Source organism: Garra rufa, chromosome 13 (assembly GCF_049309525.1).
Source record: "Garra rufa chromosome 13, GarRuf1.0, whole genome shotgun sequence".
Lineage (NCBI taxonomy): Eukaryota > Metazoa > Chordata > Actinopteri > Cypriniformes > Cyprinidae > Garra > Garra rufa.
This window is the reverse complement of record NC_133373.1, coordinates 9,189,546-9,210,315: the sequence shown is the minus strand read 5'-3', so window position 1 is coordinate 9,210,315 and position 20,770 is coordinate 9,189,546. Positions and strand designations below refer to the sequence as shown.

Here is a 20,770-nt window from a genome sequence, read left to right as displayed (position 1 = left end):
TGCCACGTGTGAGATGTTAAACAGATTTATTCGAATGCATCAGACTTTTCAATGCTATACATGAGAGAGTGGGAAATCATTTTGGTGAATCTGTTCATTTACAGATCCGTTCGAACGAAGGAATTCACTATGATTCAGACCATCCACCGCTACCTGACAGGACCATTAGGACGAATTGATTCACTAGAATGAATCAGACGTTCCAATGCAACACTGTGAGAGCTTGAACAAATCAGACTTTCCAACACTACACATGAGAGAGTGGGGCATCATTTTTGTGAATCTGTGCATTTACGGACTCATTCGAATGAATTGGTTTACTAGAATGAACCGGACGTTCCAATGCAACACATGTGAGAGGTTGAACAGATTCAGTTGAATGAATCAGACTTTCCAACACTACACTTGTAAGAGGGAATTGTTTGGTGAATCTGTTCATTTACGGATTCATTCGAATGAAGGGATTCACTATAATGAATGGGACCATCCACAGCAACCTGAGAGGACCATTAGGACAAATTGATTCACTAGAATGAGCCAGACATTCCAACGCAACATGTTTGGGAGCTTGAACCGATTAATTTGAATGAATCAGACTTTCTAACGCTATACATCAGAGAGTAGGGAATTGTTTTGGTGAATCTGTTCATTTTCAGATCCATTCGAATGAAGGGATTCACTGCAATGAATCAGACCATCCACTGCTACCTCAGAGGACCATTAAGACGAATTAATTCACTAGAATGAACCAGACGTTCCACTGCAACAAGCGTAAGAGGTTAAACGGATTCATTTTAATGAATCAGAATTTCCAACACTACACATGAGAGAATAGAGAATCGTCTTGGTGAATCTGTTAATTTACGGATCTATTCAAATGAAGGGATTCACTATAATAAAACAGGCCATTTATCACTTCCTGAGAGGACCATTAGGAAGAATCGATTCACTAGAATGAACCGAACGTTCCAATGCAACACGTGAGGGGTTGTACAGATTAATTTAAATGAATCAAACTTCCCAAACGCTACACATAAGAGACTGGGAAATCAGTTTGGTGAATCTGCTCATTTACAGATCCATTCAAATGAAGAGATTTACTATAATGAATCAGACATCTACAGCTTCCTGAGAGGACAACCATTAGGACGAATTGATTCACTAGAATGAACTGGACATTAAAATGCAACATGTGTGAGGGGTTGAACAGATTCATTTGAATAAGATTTATAAGAATCAGAATAAGAATCAGATTTTCCAATGCTACACATGAGAGAGGATGATTCATGGACTTTGCAATGCTACATATGAGAGAAAGGACAATTTTTCTGAAAAGATTTACTAGTATAAAAAGGACTTTTTAACGCTACACAGAAAATGGTTTAGAATGAATCGATTCAATTGAATGAACCAGATGTTCCAATGCAACATGTGAGGTGTTGAACAGATTCATTTAAACGCTACATATGAGAGAGGATCATTTGGACGAATAGATTCACTACAATGAAAAGGACTTTCCAAAGTACACATGTGAGAGAGGACAGTTTAGAATGAATCGATTCACTAGAATGAAATGGAGAGACCATTTAGCCGGTGAGTACACCCTACAACTGAGCTACCTAAATATCAAAGATGCATAGTCTGTATTAATAACAGTAAACATGATGCTTGTCTGGCTCAAACTTTCTCAATCCTTCCTGATAAACAATTAGATCTGATAAGTTTGAACATGACTAAAGTAGCTGTCAAAATTCTCTTATAATAGTGACTCCCATCATCTATTTCGAATTGGGCAAAGCGTGGGAACTGGACTCCCTGTAATAGTTTTAAATCAAATAAGTGACAAAGTTTTGTGTTCAAACTAAAAAAGATGCAGTTGAGTTGTCATTCTCATTCCTCAGCTCATACCCTGTGGCATGAGTACTCACGTTGAAAGCGTTGCAAATTTATGACTGCATTAGAAAACTGCTGGTAAGGCAGGTTTCAGCAAGCAGCGTGAAAAAAATAAAATTTGATTTTCTCTTCTTTTTGAAAGAGCTCCTCAGGGTTAACAGAAAAACTGTCAAGCTGACAACACATGACTCACAACAGTAACAAATAGAAAAACAAGATTCTGCAGAACTGGGTGTCAAAGGACTTTATTATTATTGTCAAAAATCCTCACGATTAAAAATTTTCATGAAAACAGAATAAATCACCACTGGATAATCACCACAATTATCAGTATGTAATTAAACAGGAAAATAGGTTAGTCAGTGCATGCAAAAATACATTTTGGAAAAAAAAGGCCATTTTTGACATTATAAACCTTTTTTTATGTTTATAATATGTTTGGGTCCTTGCTAATTTTTCAAACGTTAAAATAGAGAAATAATCATGAGAACAGCAAGAGGACAGGTCAGGATACAACATTAGTTGGATTCAAACTCTCACATTCCAAGTTACTACCTGGAGCACATATATAACTTTTAAAGATTCCCTTTTTTAAGTTTTTTTTTTTTTTACAATTTCTTCCCACAGGCTGTCTCCATCTGTAACATTTAGCTCACACACAGCTACCATTCCAGTTTACTGATCATGGTCCCTCGAATGATTCCTCCATCAGCTGTCAGAACATCTAGCCACATGAATGTCTGTCAATGTGAACGCCGATAAACCTCAAGGCCAAATGGTCCAGATGGTCTCTCTGACTCAATAAACAGTGCACGAGATGATCTTTTAGTGAAGACATTTATTGACAAATAGTAGCTTCAGCTGAAGAAAAAGTGGCTGGATTTTCAGGTTGCGCTTCTCGTGCTTGTTCTCCTTTTCTCCGAAAGAGAAGCAGCCATTTGCTTCAGGGTTAAACGTCTTTTGATCCAAGTCTATGATCTTATCTGATCAGAAATTGAAAAGAAAAATTCCTTTTCTTTCTTCTTGTCATGCAATTTCTTTTGACTGACAGACATTGGCTGTGTCTCAAAGAATAGTAAGCTAATAGGGAGTTGTCTTCATGTGACTATACAGGCATCAACCAAAAAGAAACTTAATGAGTGATTAATTTGTTGTTTTTCATAGAGAGCAACAGCCACTGAATGATTCTTTGTGGAACCAAATATGGTTGTTCTATGGCATCACTGTGAAGAACCTTTAAAAAACAGTTTAATTTTGTGTAGAGGAATTATTCCATCAACAGAGTAGTGTTTTTCCTGATAAACTTATATTAATGCTAATATTAATTTTAAAAAATGATTCAAATTAACAGTAAAGACTTTTTCCTTGTTAAAAAAAATTAATTTTCCATTCATTAAAGAAGCATAAAAAATATCAGTTTTCACAAAAATATTAAACTATTTTCAACACTGATAAGAAATGTTTCTCGAGCATCAAATCAATCAATCTATCAATCTATCTGTCTGTCTGTCTGTCTGTCTGTCTGTCTGTCTGTCTATCTATCTATACTACGGTCAAAAGTTATTAAACAATATAATTTTTTATGTTTTTTAAGCCTCTTCTGCTCACCAAGCCTGCATTTATTTGATCTAAAGTACAGCAAAAACAGTAACATTCTGAAATATTTTTATTATTTAAAGTGACTGTTTTCTATTTGAATATATTTTAAAATGCATTTATTCCTGCGATTTCAAAGCTGAATTTTTCAGATTACTCCAGTCACGATCCTTCAGAAATAATTCTAATATTCTGATTTGCTGTTTAAAAAACATTTATTATTTATTATTATTATGTTAAACAGTTGAATAGAATATTTCCAGTTTCTTTGATAAATAGAAAGTTCAAAAGAACAGCATTTATCTGAAATAAAAAAAAATATTTTGTAACAGTATAAATGTCTTTATCATCATAATCAATTTCAAGCATCCTTGCTAAATAATTAATTTATATAATTTCTTTCCCAAAAAGAAAAAAACTAAACTGATTCAAAGCATTTGAATGGTATAGTGTATAATGTTACAAAAGTTATTATTTTTTTTTAATTTCAGATAAATACTGATCTTTGGATCTTTCTATTCATCAAAGAATCCTGAAAAAATATTACTTTTTAAATATTGATAATAATACTAAGTAATGTTTCTTCCATGTTATAATGAATTCTAAAGCATCATGTGACATTGAAGACTGATAATGATGCTGAAAATTTACCTATGGTGACAGGAATAAATTACATTTTAAAATATATTCAAATAGAAAACAGTAATTCTTAAATAGAAAAAAAATGTATCGATCTACAATGATATCTGTTTTTTTTTTCTTTTTCCCTGAATATGGGTTAATTTTGGAGCTTGGATCTCCTCATATCTATTTTGATGGTGCAGTATTTTTTCCTTTAGGCTCCACTCCTTTAGTACCCAGCGACTCGGCTGTCTTCTTTTTCTTTAGTTTGCCCGGTGTTGGAACATCAGCAAGCAAGATTGGTGGTGCGCCGGTCGCCCCTTGCAATGGGTTCTCCTGAAAGTGTGTTTGCATTAGCAGTATCCCACCAGGTGATCCGACGGGAGACGAGAGTGGGCTAAATCCCAGCACCGTCTCCTGTTCCTGTCCTTCCATTTGCAGCTGTATCGGTTGATTAGCAGCTACAGGGGATCCATTAATCACATACATTGCTTGTTGTCCTTGGCTCAGAGTTGCCTGTGAAACGTTTCTGCCTTGGAGCATCAAACCTTCCATCCCGGGGTTCCCATTTATTACATACAAACCCTGAGTGGGACTCTCAACAAAAACCGTGTTTGGAATTTGCTGCTCCACTAGGTAGTATAGAGGCTGCTGTTGCACAAAAACCGTCTGGCTTGGAAGCGTGGCTGATTTATTAACCGTCTCAACTTTGGTAACAGAGGTTTTTTGTATTTCTTGTGGAGGTGGGATGGTTTTGGAAACCTGGATGGTGCTGGTGCTGACGGAGCTCTCGGATTTGAAACTGGTTTCGACTGATTTGACTACTTGTTCAGTTTTGGGAGGGGGTGCAGACGGCTTTGGAGGATGGCATATCTCTGCTAGTGTAAGGAACTTTGGCCCCAGGCTGTTAAGGAACTCCAGGTCACTGTCAGATTCAAGGAGGCTGCAACGGCCAACAGAGCCAGCAGGACTACCTTGACCCTCATACTCGTAGAACAAAACGCTGTCTGTCAGAGGTGGGTTCAATGCAAGACAGCGTGCTTTCTGCAGTAAAGAATCAAATGAAAGTTGATTAACCTTATTTGCTGAACACTAAATTTGAATTTTTGAAGAATATCCTGCACTCTCAGAAAGAAAGCTGGGTCACTTGGTACCCTGGTACATCTTTGTATTCTTTTTACCCCTAAAGGGTGCATATTAGTACTTTAATAATACATATTAGTACCTAAAGTGTACATATCAGTACCTAAATAGTACATATTACCAACAGTATTTTTTTTCTTTGAGAATGTGGCCACTTTTTTCAATATAATAAAAGACAATGAGCATGGGGGTGTCATAAAAATTGTCAACATGACTTATAATCCAAGTAGTATATTTAAGGTCATATAATAGATTTGTGTGATCAACAACAACATTAATGCATCATTTAAAGATAACTTTTAAAGCCAATGAGAGGTCAAATGCTGCCAATGGATCATTAATTCAGTGAGTTGAACTCAAGAACCATTTGTTGAATCATTCAGAAACTGGATAAATGGTTCATTGAAGGGATTTTGTTTAAAGAGAATCCAAGGTATTAAAACTTGTAAGACAATATGTAATGCAAATGTCTCTTACTGAAATATGTAGTAGAAAAACCATGAGATTTACATTATTTAAAAAATCCACAACGTTTTATACATTTTTTGAACTATGGGGGGTGCCATTATTTTGATAATGTGAAATTTTTGCACTCAGTGAGAAGTTGCAGTTGCACTGGCACTACCTGTTGCTATTTTTACCACAACACAACTCGGAAATTAAATATTGAAACGATGACCACAGCTACTGAAATAGCTTAGAGGCTTAAACCAAATGACGTACCATTGATTTTCCCCACAAGAAGTATAAACGCCCCCGGATATCGAGTGAAATCCCTGCCGAGAAACTCCTTCAGTGTGCTGTGGCGTCATGACAAGCATCGACATGTTTATATAGCATTTCTTGTCTCTGCTGTTTGTAAGTTTTTTCAGTAGCTGTGATCTACTTTAGTCTCAAAGGCATCAGGGCTGAGAACAAAGACACAGGTCTTTAGTAAGTTTTATTCGTCCACATGCATCTTCCCATTCTTTTCTCCTCTTCATATCACTAGGAAAGCAGTGAAGACTGACATCGCTTTTCTTTCGTTTCAAATCAAAATTACAACCAAAAGCCACATAATGTAGCATGATATCAGAAAAATTGCAGTAAAATAGCAACAGGTAGCACCAGTAGGTCACTGAGTGCAACCATTTCATGTCATCGAAATACCGGTGCCTCCTAAAGTCCAAAACAATGTGGATTTTTTTTAAATAACATATATGTGACCATGGACCACAAAATCAGTCATAAGGTTAAATTTTACAAAACTGAGATGTATACATCATATGAAAGCTCAATAAATAAGCTTTCTATTGATGTATAGTTTGTTAGGATAGGACAATATTTGGCCGAGATACATCTATTTGAAAATCTGGAATATAAGGGTGCAAAAAAATCTAAATACTGAGAAAATCACCTTTAAAGTTGTCCAAATTAAGTTCTTAACAATGCATATTACTAATCAAAAATTACATTTTGATAGGTTTACAGTAGGAATTTTACAAAAAATCTTAATGGAACATGATCTTTACTTAATTTCCTAATGATTTTTGACATAAAAGAAAAATCAATAATTTTGACCCATACAATGTATTTTTGGCTATTGCTACAAACTTACCCCAGCGACTTAAGACTGGTTTTGTGGTCCAGGGTCACATATATTTTAGTAAGAGACATTATTTTTGGTATATTAAGCCATACAATACTTAAAGGTCCCATATTGTCAAAATCGAAATTTCCTGGCTTTTTTTCATGATAACTGAGGTCTAGGGGCTATGTAACTACCATATGAGTTTCAAAACAGTCAATCCACAGTAAACTGCACACAGCCTGCTTAAAGTAGCTGTTCATTTTCACGAGCCACTGTGACTTCCGTACAGATGTGACGTCCGATCTACTCAGTCAACCCCCGAGCGCCAACCACCGTCCCACCCTCCTTTTGTCAAACCCCCAGACAATATCGTGTCCATAACATTGCTAAGCAACAACAACACGGAAACTAATCTAGAAAACCCGGTTCAGTCTATAGATGTCGAAACTACATCATTGCACAGGCTTCCGAACAACGTGAATATAAGAGACCAGAGGCACGTCAACTTCAGCCTCTTTCACACAGCGATTGCGGTAAATACACGGATAATGTGTCCCATGATTTGTTCCGGAGTTGTTTGATTTGATTCATTCACAGTTGTTTTCTGGAATCTGTGCGTGCTTTACACACAACCCATAAAGACATGTGACGTTTGGATGTGAGATGTAATGCGACGCGTACGTTTCAATAAACTGAAACTAACCTGAACAAACTGTGCTTCAGCGCTGATAGTGCGGAGCTGGCTCTGCCTGATCGCTGCTTCATTCCACTTTGCACGTATTTTTTCATCGTGAAGAGTCGCATGATAACGTGCATCATCACTACAACACTGCCTTTATGGTTCTGGCTTTTGTTCACACAGCGCTCGTTCCCGTAATTTTCCAGAATCAGCGCGCATTGTGAAAGGGGCTTTACTAAAGCAACAGTTATGTAGCTTACTGCATTCGGTGTTTGAAAAAGAAAAAAACATTAATGATCATTCTGAATGATCCTGTTGAGTATCAGCAAGCTAGGCTCTCTATGGCTCTGGGCTCGGCTAAAGCATACATGACCGTAGTTACCTTTGGTTGGCCTGGCTGTGCGTCACTCAGAAAACAACAGGCCAATCAGAAGAGAGGCTCATGAATATTAATTAGATGGGCCAAAATCGACCTGTTTTTGACAGAGCTCCTAAAAAAGGAGCTGTAAAAATATATTAAGATGGATTTTGGCACTTATACTGCAAATATATATTCTTAAGGACATCAACAACTAAAATAAACCTCCAGAAATGTGTACAATATGGGACCTTTAATACCCAGGGTTCTCTTTAAGAAATTAACATTGCTACTTTAATTTTCGTGCCAAGAAGAACTTGCATGGATGTCAATATATTTAGTGAATAACAGTCTAAATTTTAATATATTCCTCACATAAAATCTTTTGTATTACATTAGAAGACTTGGAATATGGTGCATAAGTTGTATTAACTATTTTTATGATTCCTTTATGGTGTTGATTTGTCTTTTAGAGCTTGGCAACCAGAGTTCTCATTCATTTTCATTCGACTGAAAAGAATGGCCAAGATCCTTGTTAGTGTTCCACAAAAGAAGGTCCTACAAATTCTTTGTTTGAATTTAAATATGAATCATCACGGAAAAATCTCATACCTGAGAGTAGTATTCATTGAGAAAGGCATCTCCCACTGCCATATCTTCATAAAGGTCTTGTTTTTCATATGTGAGTGATGTAGAGTACAGAGCACTGTTGCGCTGGTTGGCTGTTGAAAGGGTGTTTCGCTGGTACCAAAACTTTTTGCTGTCAGTTTCTGTAAACCCGTCGTTTATTTCCTGCTTGAGTGTTCTACACTCATTACCGTTGCTGGCTTGTAAGTGCATTGAGGATACATTGTTGGATACATTGTTGGATACATTGTTGGAAAATGTTCCACCCTGGAGTAGTTGCTTCTGGTCTATTGCAGCAACAGGACTGCTGAGAAGAGGAACCTCCTAAAGTGCATACAGAATCAAGTCCACATGTTGTAAACCTGAGGAATGTTGTATGATATAAAATCAGGTTCTAATTTTACTTGTGCATCTGCTTTTTTTTTACCTTGTCCTCTCCTATCCCTTCAGTGTGATACGCAATGAGAGATTCTTTAGCATCAAAGGGCAAATCAGTGAATTTGCCTATGTTTCCACACTGGCAGAAGACCAGGAGAAAGGGTACCACTGAAAATGCAAGGAACAAAGAGTTTTATAAGCTCTCAAAGGATACCAAGCTCTATGAATGTAATTCACACATGCATAACTTACACAGGAGCAAAGCTACGCCACTGAGGAACATGCCAATGGCTGGTGTTCCTATTTTAAATGGTAAGCCAGTTTGTGCAGCCATCTTCGGCCCACATGAGCCTTTTTTCTCACAGCTGCAAACTTCTACATCAAACTTTTGGTTGTCCGGACAGGCCAGACCCTGAGCATCAGAGACTTTCACTGTCAGTTTGTAGATGCCTGGCCACAAAGCCTCCAGTGAATGAAAGCTCGCTGTTGTTCCTACAAATAAGAGAGAATTGCACTCTAGTCATTGCAAAATTGCATTTGAGTGTTAGTTGTGTGTTTTAAGTGAATAAACCTGCTTTATTTTTACCATTTACAGGCATCATCTCCCATTTTCCCACACTATCCTCTTCTATCAGAACAAACTGGTAAGGTGCGCCATTTGGATCAGCATCCTTATCAAAAGCCGTGACATTTACAACTTTATTTTTATCACAAGTTTGATGATAGGTGCTGGTCAGTGTGGGGCAGTGGTCATTTGAGTCCTCCACCTTTAATGCTATTGTCCCAGTTGCTGTCTTAGCTGGCACATCTAAAAATATAAATAAGAAAAATATCATAATATTTCAAAGGAAAACATATCTAAATGCTTATCTAATATACAGTGAGGAAAAAAATATTTGATCCCCTGCTGATTTTGTATGTTTGCTCACTGACAAAGAAATGATTTTACTTGAACAGTGAGATACAGAATAACAACAAAAAAATCCAGAAAAACGCATTTAAGAAAAGTTATAAATTAATTTGCATTTCAATTAGTAAAATAAGTATTTGACCTCTTTGCAAATCATAACTCTGTACTTGGTGGCAAAACCCTTGTTGGCAATCATAGAGCTCTGACATTTTTTGTAGTTGGCCACCAGGTTTTCACACATCTCAAGAGGGTTTTTGTCGCACTCCTCTTTGCAGATCCTCTCCAAGGATTCAAGGTTGACATTTGTCAACTCGAACCTTCAGCTCCCTCCACAGATTTTCTATGGGATTAAGGTCTGGAGACTGGCTAGGCCACTCCAGGACCATAACGTGCTTCTTCTTGGGCCACTCCTTGCTGCCTGGGGCGTGTGTTTTGAGTCATTATCATGCTGCACTACCATTCACGACCCATTTGCAATGCCCTCCCTGGTGAAAAAAAAACCCAGCTAAAACCAGCCTAGGCTGGTTGGCTGGTTTTAGCTGGTCAACCAGCCTAGTTTGAACTGGTCATAGCTGGAAGGCAGGCTGGTTTTAGAGGGGTTTTGGCCACTTTTCCATCCTGGTCAGGCTGGGAAACCACCAGCTAAAACCAGCCTGACGAACTTGGCCAGGCTGGGAGACCAGCTAAAACCAGCTACTTCCAGCTTAAACCGGCTAAGACCAGCCAACCAGCCTAGGCTGGTATTAGCTGTTTTTTTTTTTCAGCAGGGCTGGCTGAGGGAAGGAGGTTCTCACCCAAGATTTGATGGTACATTGTCCCATCCATTGTCTCTTTGATGAGGTGCAGTTGTCCTGTGCCCTTATCAGAAAAACACCCCCAAAACATAATGTTTACACCTCTATTTTTTAAGGTGGGGATGGTGTTCTTGGGGTCATAGGAAGCATTTCTCCTTCTCCAAACAAGTGGAGTTGAGTTGATGACAAAGAGCTCAATATTGGTCTCATCTGACCACAACACTTTCACCTAGTTCTCCGCTAAATCATTCAAATGTTTGTTGGTAAACTTCAGACGGGCCTGTACGTGTGCCTTCTTAAGCAGGGGGACCTTGCAGGCACTGCAGTATTTTAATCCTTCACAGTGTAGAGTGTTACCAATTGTTTTCTTGGTGACTATGGTCCCAGCTGCCCTAAGATCATTGACAAGATCCTCCTGTGTAGTTCTTGGCTGATTCCTAACCTTTCTCACGATTATTGAAACTCTATGTGGGAGAATAAAGGAGATTGACAGATTGATAGTTATTTTGTGTTTCTTCCATTTGCGAATAATCACACCAACTGGTCACCTTCTCACCAAGCTGCTTGGCGATGGTCTTGTAGCCCATTCCAGCCTTGTGTAGGTCTACAGTCTTTCCCCAGACATCCTTGGACAGCTCTTTGGTCTTGGCCATAGTGGATAGTTTGGAATCTGATTGATTGCTTCTGTGGACAGGTGTCTTTTTACAGGTAACAAAATGAGATTAGGAGCACTCCCTTTAAGAGAGTGCTCCTAATCTCAGCTTGTTACCTGTATAAAAGACACCTGTGAGCCAGAAATCTTGCTGATTGATAGGAGATCAAATACATATTTCACTCAATAAAATGCAAATCAATTAAATCAACTTTTTTTTTGTTATTCTGTCACTCACTCTTCAAATAAACCTACCATTAAAATTATAGACTGATCATTTCTTTGTCATTGGGCAAACGTACAAAATCAGCAGGGGATCAAAATCTATTTTTAACATTAAGACCACTGACAGGTGAAGTAAATAACACTGATTATCTCTTCATCATGGCACCTGTTAGTGGATATTTTGTCAACACATCAAGTTTATGTGTAAAAAAAAATGGGCAAGCTTAAGGATTTGATTGAGTTTGACAAGGGCCAAATTGTGATGGCTAGATGACTGGGTCAGAGCATCTCCAAAACTGCAGCTCTTATGGGGTTTTCCCAGTCTGCAGTGGTCAGTATCTATCAAAAGTGGTCCAAGGATAGAACAGTGGTGAACTGGTGACAAAATCATGAGGCTATGAAGGCTATGGACAAAGTATTAAGGCCCCACCTCGCAATTTACAGGACTTAAAGGATCTGCTGCTAACATCTTGGTGTCAGATACCACAGCACCCCTTCAGGGGTCTAGAGGAGGTTGTCATAATGCTATTTCTGATTGGTGTAACTATACCTAATCTAAATAAATAAATATTAAATAACAATATTTAGATACTTATAAAATTTTAAAATTGTAGAGATATTTTTTGGCATTTTTGCCTTATATTATGTAGGATAATAGCTAGACAGGAAACAAAGTGGAAGAGAGGGAGGGGGATGGGATCAGGAAAGGTTTGCAAGCTGGGACTCGAACTTGGGACGCCCGAAGTGCAACAGTGCTACATGTCGGAATGCTGCCCATAAGGCTGTTGGTGCCAGTGATAATTATTAACATTTACATATTTACAGTATGCTATTATTTAGTTTAATTACTTACCAATCCTACTTATACAAAAAAATACCCACCCATAAAAATAATGACATTCTGTATTTACAAAACGCCCCATTCTGGACTTGCAGTGGAAAGAAGTTTAACAGGTTCTCTCTGCTTATTTGAACATAAATACTGGAGTTCATATTCAGTTTATCTTAGCAGATGCTTGCCTTGAGTCATGCAGATAATCTTTGCAAAGTAGGTTCCATTGACCAAAAACTTTGATTCTCGATCAGGAGCCTTTGTGAGTTTAATCTCAGCAGTTTCCTCATCAATGGTTAGCCAGTTTTCAGGATCATGACCTTTAGCGTACCTGGGTGTTCAATTAATAATAAAACAATGACATGAACATAACTGATCTAAATATAATGAAATCAATAATATGGATCAACAACAGCAAAATTATTATTTTCAAATACAATCAGTGAATATCATTCTATATTAAAAAAAAAACATTACCTTAAAAGGCTGATCAAAGCTCACCTCACATTTTCAGCTGGTTCTCCAGTGTCACCATCCAAAGCTGCAAACGTTCCCAGCACTACTGGGAAATCTTCATCATCTGTATCTTCTGACACTGGGAAGTCTTTTACAGAAGGTGAGAAGCCAGGACCATCAGGTAGGTTGTTTACACTGATCTTTACTGGGTAACCTTTCCCAGCTGGCTCGGATCCGGGTTTGCCAGAAGGTTTAGTGCCAGGTTTTGTTCCAGGCTTGACACCAGGTGAGGGGCCGGGTTTGGCTCCAGGCTTAACTCCAGGTTTAACCCCAGGCTTACCATCAGGTTTAAGCCCAACATCACCACCTGCATCCACTCCCAGATCCACTCCACCACCCAGATCCAATCCAGCATCCAGTCCAGCATCTACACCCAATCCAGCATCCAAATCCAGTCCTGCATCCAGTCCCGCATCCAGTCCTGCATCCAGTCCAGCATCCAGTCCTAGTCCCAAACCTAAACCTAATCCTAACCCCGCTCCCAAACCTGCTCCCACCCCGGCTCCTGCTCCTAGGCCTGCTCCAGCCCCTTCGAAATCCTTGTCCAGGTTTACGTCCAGCTCTATAGCACTTCCATTTATGAAAGGAGCTACATTTGCAATAACCAAACTGAGGTCTAATTCTTTTACCTTTTCAAAATCAACAGGCTTTAGAGAGGCAGAAGGAAAAGGAAAAAAGACAAAATTATAGAAATAAGATTATAGATTGTATGTATTGTAAAGATCGTAACATGAAATATCCAGAGAAATGTCTCAAACTTGAAAAACATTAAAAATAAAATAATCTGGACTTCAATTGGAGCCAATGGGTTAAAGGTCCAAATTGCAGTTTCAGTGCAGCTTCAAAGGGCTCTACACGATTCCAGCCTAGGAATAAGGGTCTTATCTAGCAAAACGATTCGGTCATTAATCACGTTGGAAAGGTCATGCGCAATTAGTTCGTCTGATTACTTTAGTCTAAAAAGTTAGGATAGGGTGAAAAACCCTTTTTCTGCTCCAACTTTAAAAATCACCCAACATAGTTGTTTTACCTTTTCTTGTAAAAGGTGTTCAACTTTCTTTGCATGTTCACTTTTTAAACACTAGGTCAGTCCCTACGTCATGTGTGAGGTTAAGCTAGTGCAAGACAAGCATTTGTGGTTAAAGTATATACTTTTTTTTTTTTTTTTTTTGAAAATGGCAGTTCGTTTTGCTAGATAAGACCTTTTTTCTCATCTTGGATTGTGTAGAGCCTTTGAAGCTGCATTGAAACTACAATTTCGACTGTCAAACTATATGGAAGAAAATCATGTAATGTTTTCCTCAAAAAACTTCATTTCTTTTCGACTGAAGAAAAAAAGACATGAACATCTTGGATGACGAATTATCAGAAAATTCTTATTCTGAAAGTGAACTAATCCTGTAAGATTTTCTTTTGAAGAATTGCATTCCATTGTGACTGTTTACACAATACTGACATTTTGTATGAATTGCACTTTTTAAAGCAAATTAATAGATTATTAATTGATTGATTAGAAATTGTGTCAAGCCATTGACCCCTCAACAAATAATCATATGAAAAGGTTATTAATTCCACAGTAAAGAAAAAGCATTTACCTTGACAAGTTTTAAAATCCCCTCATTTGTTTTAGGGTCCGTTTCAATAGTGAAGAGATTGTCTTCATTTCCTTTATGAATATCAAACACTGCCAGCCAGTTATCAGTGAATTCCAGATCCTTGTCCAGGGCTTTAATTCTCATGACAACCACATCAGTCACATCTTCATCAACACTGCCTGAATACTAACAGAGAAAGACACCAGCTGATAAACACAATTCCTACTATAACACACACACACACACACACACACACACACACACACACACACACACACACACACACACACACACACACACACAAAACATTTATGTCACTAAATTATTCTACCAATCACAGCTTGCAGGCCAGGATATTTTAAGTTCTTACCTCTTCTTTCTCAAGAGTGGGAACATTGTCATTTATATCCAAAATGTGTATTTTCACCGTGCCTGTTCCTGTGTTGCCAGACGGAGCTCCGTCCATATCAACTCCCTGAACTATTAAAGAATATGTGTCGTGTCTCTGTAAAAGACATTTGGCTGTAAATCTGGATTTAAATGATCATGTTGCATTTTTCATGAACTTCTGAATGTCATGCGTTGACAGTTTTCACATCGGTTACCTCTCGATCCAGGGTTTTCTCCCTCACATAGACTATCCCAGTTGTTCTATCAATGGAGAACATATGCCCGGATTCGGCTGGGCTTTGTCCTAATATACTGTATGCTATTTTGGAATTAAGAGTGTCTGGCTCATCTGCATCAGTAGCTTTTATCCGCATGACAGGGGTTCCTGTAGTTTCACAAGCATGTTGACAAAAAATATGACCTTTTTATAAAGTATACACTGTAGAATAGGGGGCTGTTATGGAGCAGTAACTTATTTGCAGTAACGATTTTACTATGTTAGGCTAACTTATTAACTATGCAAAAAATAGTGTTATATTTTTAATCTGTAAATACGTAACCTGTAGAACAGAATAGTCCGTGTGTACCGTGTGAAACTAGCTCTGGTTAAATTAATAAAAACAAAAAATAGGGTAAGAAATGCAACCCACCAATCTTGCTGCTTTCCCTCACAGATCCTCTTTGTGATTTGAATATTGGTGAGTTATCATTCTGGTCCTCAACTTTAATCTTCAGTTCAATGTTTTCCTCTGCTATTGATCCGTTACGAAATTTTGCTATGCCAGTCAGCTACAGAAGAACAAAAAGGATATGTGTGTACAGTTGAGGTCAAAAGTTTACATCCCCTTTTCAGAATCAGCAAAATGTCAATTAGTTTAGCAAAATAAGAGGGATCATACAAAATGCATGTTGTTGTTTATTTAGTACTGACCTGAATGAGATATTTCACATAAAAGATGTTTACATATAGTCCACAAGAGTCCACAAAATGCAGTGTTATTTATGAAGCATTTCTATAAATTTAACTATTATTTTCTCTTGTATATGTAAACATCTTTTTTGTGAAATATCTTACTCAGGTCAGTACTAAGTGTCAAGGTATTTCTTGGTTCAGTCATTATATCAATCATCATGTCATTTATGTGTCTGTAATGAATTACCCAAGCATGGGGCACAACTTACGTTGTATGAGGATGTTTTCTCTCTGTCTAGCAGCCCGGTGACCCTAACAAAGCCATTTTCAGGATTGATAACAAACAAGTTATAGGGTGCCTTGTCAGCGCCATGACCTCTTAGTCCATATTCCACCATCTGCCAGTTAATATCTTTATCAGACCTTATCTAGAAAAGAGCAAGACAATATTGTGAATGCCTGTAGAGTACATATGTGACCCTGGACCACAAAACCAGTCATAAGGTTAAATTTGACAAAACTGAGATTTATACATCATATGAAAGCTCAATATATAAGCTTTCTATTGATGTATGGTTTGTTACAATAGGACAATATTTGGCCGAGATACATCTATCTGAAATCAGAAATCTGAGGATGCAAAAAAATCAAAAATGCTGAGAAAATCACCTTTAAAGTTGTCCAAATTAGGTTCTTAACAATGCATATTACAAATCAAAAATTACATTTTGATATGTTTACAGTAGGAATTTTACAAAAAATCTTCATGGAACATGAACTTTACTTAATTTCTCAATGATTTTTGGCATAAAAGAAATTAAAAAATTTTGACCCATGCAATGTATTTTTGGCTATTGCTACAAACAAACCCCAGCGACTTAAGACTGGTTTTGTGGTCCAGGGTCACATATATTAAAGTACAGGGAAACTTAAGTGAAGTGTTGTGGGCAAAATAGATCCACAATGTAACGATACAGAGCCAGCATTTTCATTTAGTTTTAATAGGAGTTTAGCTTCATGCTTCAGCAGTGAGTTATGGGATTGACAGAGCAGACAACGCGATTTGTCTGAGATCATCAAAAGCTTGGGAAATGCTCAACTTCATGCAAATATTAGGCGAAAAACTTAGGCGGTAGCCATTTTTAAAAATATGCAGATTGTGTTTTTTTGCTGGATTTTTGTGTAAATCACATTTTTTAAACATTGAACACTTTGCAGTTGATATATATACATTAAATATTGACATTTGGATGCTTTCATTTCAAATGCTGTGTGCCAATACACAAATCTAAAGATTATAGAAGAATACTAGGTTTAACCAAAATACATTTTAAAAACTCCTATCAGCTTTCTCAGTCTCAGGAGGATATGTTGAGCAGTATGTATGTAGGGCAGCTTATGAAACAGGTGAAAATGCAAATCTTTAAAAACCAGTAGATCCAGATCTCAAGTTTTGCAGATGATAGCACAAACAAGAAAAGATTGACATTAGGACCTCACAGTGCAAGCATATGCAAATGATGTCTTTAGGGTATGTACAGGAGGGGTGAAAAAATGAAATTGCTTACTTTTGCCACAAATTCCTCTTTTGTGTAGTCAACATTCTCATAAAGTCTTGTTGGTGGAAGAATCCACTCTCGTTTTCTTCTGTTAGATCTGCTGTTGGCTCTCGATGCCTAAAGAATTAGATTTTTTTTTTCAGAATGTTAGACGTTAAGTAAATCCAATGCATTGATATATACAGTATTATGGTATTTAAACCCTATCAACCCTTAAATAGTATAAAGTACTACCTTATTAATACTTTAAAAGTAAATATTAGTACATAAAGCATATGTATTAGTACCTATAGAAGGAGGGCCGCCCTAGTACCTTTTTACCCGAGTCTATAAAGAATAACTACCTTTAAATATATTGTATATTAAATTTTTACAATTCTTGTTAAGATCTTTAGATTTGTTGTTTACATATGTGACCTTTTCATCCCTAGTCATGCCGATTTTATCTACAGTGTCAACTGTTTATGGTTGGTAACTGTTGATGGCTAATGAAAATAGATCCAAATGCTGTTTTTCAAATGCGTAAATTCCACCAATACTGTGAAAGCAGTTTTATGTTTCCTTTCACATACTTTCTCTCTCTGCTTGTAAATACTTTTGGGAATTATTTATAGCCTGCCATCACAGGAATGAACAGAATTGAAAAAAAAAAAAAAATATTCAAATCGATATTCTTGCCTAAAAACAACAGGCCAGTTACGCTATGCATTAAAGGTTGTATCAGCGATTTCTAGCCTGAAACATAAAGTGTCAAATTCAGCTGACCTTTCATCACGATCCGCTCGCTGCCTGCCCCATAAATTGTCTGTGAAAAAAACCGCGTCTCTCTGGTCAGCCTAGGGTCCGAGATATGCCAAAAAAACAATCGGCACTACCAACCTTTCCACAGATAAACAAACAGTGTTCCAACCAATCAGCGTCAGGGGTTTGGTGTTGTGGACTTTCGCTCCGCCTCCCTCACATCCCTGCACCAGTAGGAAAGTCCACAACACCAAACCCCTGACGCTGATTGGTTGGAACACTGTTTGTTTATCTGTGGAATAGTTGATAGCGCTGATTGTTTTTTTTGGCATATCTCGGACCCTAGGCTGACCAGAGTGACGCGGTTTTTTCACAGACAATTTATGGGGCAGGCAGCGAGCGGATCGTGAAGAAAGGTCAGCTGAAATTGACACTTTATGTTTTAGGCTAGAAATCGCTGATGCAACCTTTAAATCAAAATGATCCTTGTAACTAACCAAGCTTATGCATTTCATGTTAACCTTTAATATTTACTGTAAACTGAACTAGTTCACGTTGTTCCACGTATGTGCTGAGGTGACAGTTATGCTGTCTATAGAAACCTGCATCTGTAGCACAGAGTGCAGGTTTAAACTTGAGACTATGCTGCCCACAGGCGTTTTTCCTATTAACTGTAATATGTGTTATGCCTCTGCCTGCCAGTGGTAAGATAACAATAGGCCACAGCTATTAATGGCATTTATGATAATCATTTGTCTATTACAGCGTAGTGGCTTGCTTTAAATATGCAAGAATATATATAAGTGTAAAGAACATGATCAGATAAAACTAAACAAATCAGACCAAATCCAAATCTGTAATCATTATATTTGCTTTAACATGTCTAAAAGAAACACAGTTGAGCTGAATGATCAATGTATATGAAACTAAAACACCTGTTGGTTCAGGTCACTTACCACAATCCTGCACAGCAGCAGGACCAGACATATTCTTCCAAGCCAAACGGGAGACATGAGAGCTGTAGGTCAGATTTAAGCAGTCAGTCCTTGTTTCTCGTATCTTCTCCTGTCCTCCTCTTTCAGTCGTGACCTTTCAATCAGAACTGTGCTTGTGTAGAGGTTTGGAAATGGGGGGCAGGTTGCTGATGACTTTTTGGGTGGGGCATCTGAAAGAGCACTTTCTTTTGGACACACCCAGGTCTGAAGAGTTTTCTGCTAGAGGAGACCCTTGCCACCTCTCTCTCTCCACCCTCTGCTTTTACTCACACATTCATATATTCTAAATACATTATAATTAATGTAATGCAACAGATTTAAAATGTAAAACTCACGATATAATGACTTTGACAGCTGTATGTGAGGTTCCCATGTATTTGGACACTTAAACTTAAAGGGTAGGAATTATATCGCAAATATAGCAAACTATCAACCAAATGTAATTTTCAGTTAGTGGCTGAATGATCAGTTCTCCTCAAGTTCACACAGATGTAACCACTGTAGAGTAAACAAAGTAAACACAGGTGTAGAGAAACACATTAACATATTCACAAATGTTTGACAGTGCCACAGTACTTTAGTACTGCACAGTTTTATCACTTAAAATCAGTAGGCAGACCTCTTTTTGTCAAAAGTTTGGCCTGAAAAGCTATATATTACAGTAAAACAAAAGGCTGCTGGCTTGATATTTTGCTAGAAAATGCAAAAACATTTGTACGATTTTCTTTCTTTCTTTTTTTTTTTTTTAAAGTGTGGCTTACGTGTTCAAAATACTTTTTGGTTCCTCTAAATAGACTGACAACACTTTAAAGAACTTTGAGAATTCACCTGTGCTACAAGTGCATGTGCTACACCTCTCACCGAAATGCAGTCTGCCCCAAGCAAAACATTAACAAAAAGGAAATACCTAGCCAGTGTGGTAAACACATCAATAAAGTATCACACCACTAGATGGTGTGTGTATCAACGAATCACTCCATAGCCAAATAAATAAGGAATTTTTTGCTTTATTAAGCATATGAAAAAAAAAAAATCCAATTATTTACATTGAAATTATCTGGGTTACATAAAGTTTCATGGGAAAAGGATAGATTATTACCATACACAAGACTTGCACACAAGAATCTTATGAACACCTTAAAAAACAGTATCTTACAGTCATAGCTCCATCAAAAATATGTTCCATGACAAAAATCCAATGAGAAACCACATTTTGAAACACTGAAAGAAATATTTAATACAACATCTGTGGTATGAGTTCCAGTGTACATAACATTGACACCTCCCTACTGTTTACAGTAATGCAAATATAATAGAAGTCTATGGAACAGTTTGACTAAGCTGACTAAAAATAATTAACAGTCATTTTAAATCAATCACCTTGTTCATATTTGAAATGATTCAAAAAATTCAACTCAAATCTGCAGACTGGCTCTGACTTTTAGCAAATAGTGCCAAATTCTCCAGACTGAAAATCAGTGGAAAACCGGGGCAAAAATTATGTAGTGTACTCCAGGCTTAAGTAGTACATAAACGCGGCCATCAGGTGCTACAACTGTCACATGGTCCAAGGTCGTAACTTTCAATACATTCCAAGTTATAATTACCAGTTCTGGAGCACATAAGGCATTGCCATTGATAGTGTGGCCATAGAAACACATTTTTCACATAATTCAGCTCCAAGTAGAATGTCACTGTCACACCCATGGATGTTCTGTGTTTTGTGGTTTCTCCCTCTTGTGCCCATATTTGGTTATGTTCCTGTTCCTGTTCATGTTCTGAG

The 20,770-nt window shown here is 37.4% G+C and overlaps 1 protein-coding gene across 1 annotated transcript; it reads right to left on the bottom strand.

The window, feature by feature from the left end:
• Positions 1–2,133: 2,133 nt before the first annotated feature.
• Positions 2,134–19,005, bottom strand: LOC141283371 (desmoglein-2.1). Its single transcript, XM_073816652.1, has 14 exons — positions 18,949–19,005; positions 17,261–17,368; positions 15,962–16,120; positions 15,430–15,568; positions 14,995–15,164; positions 14,760–14,894; positions 14,390–14,575; positions 12,780–13,441; positions 12,467–12,609; positions 9,452–9,673; positions 9,118–9,357; positions 8,915–9,033; positions 8,473–8,811; positions 2,134–5,154 (listed from the first exon to the last, which is right to left on the bottom strand). Exons 1-14 carry the CDS (start codon positions 19,003–19,005, stop codon positions 4,297–4,299), a joined length of 3,537 nt encoding a protein of 1,178 aa, XP_073672753.1. The 3' UTR covers positions 2,134–4,296.
• Positions 19,006–20,770: the final 1,765 nt, after the last annotated feature.

Coding starts and splice junctions, on each gene's coding strand:
- LOC141283371 (XM_073816652.1), bottom strand. CDS start 19,005: ATGTCTCCCGTTTGGCTTGGAAGAATATGTCTGGTCCTGCTGCTGTGC. Junction 9,674..12,466: donor GATTATCTGCATGACTCAAG/GCAAGCATCTGC, acceptor TTATATTTTTAG/ATGTGCCAGCTAAGACAGCA. Junction 9,358..9,451: donor GGAGATGATGCCTGTAAATG/GTAAAAATAAAG, acceptor TCTTATTTGTAG/GAACAACAGCGAGCTTTCAT.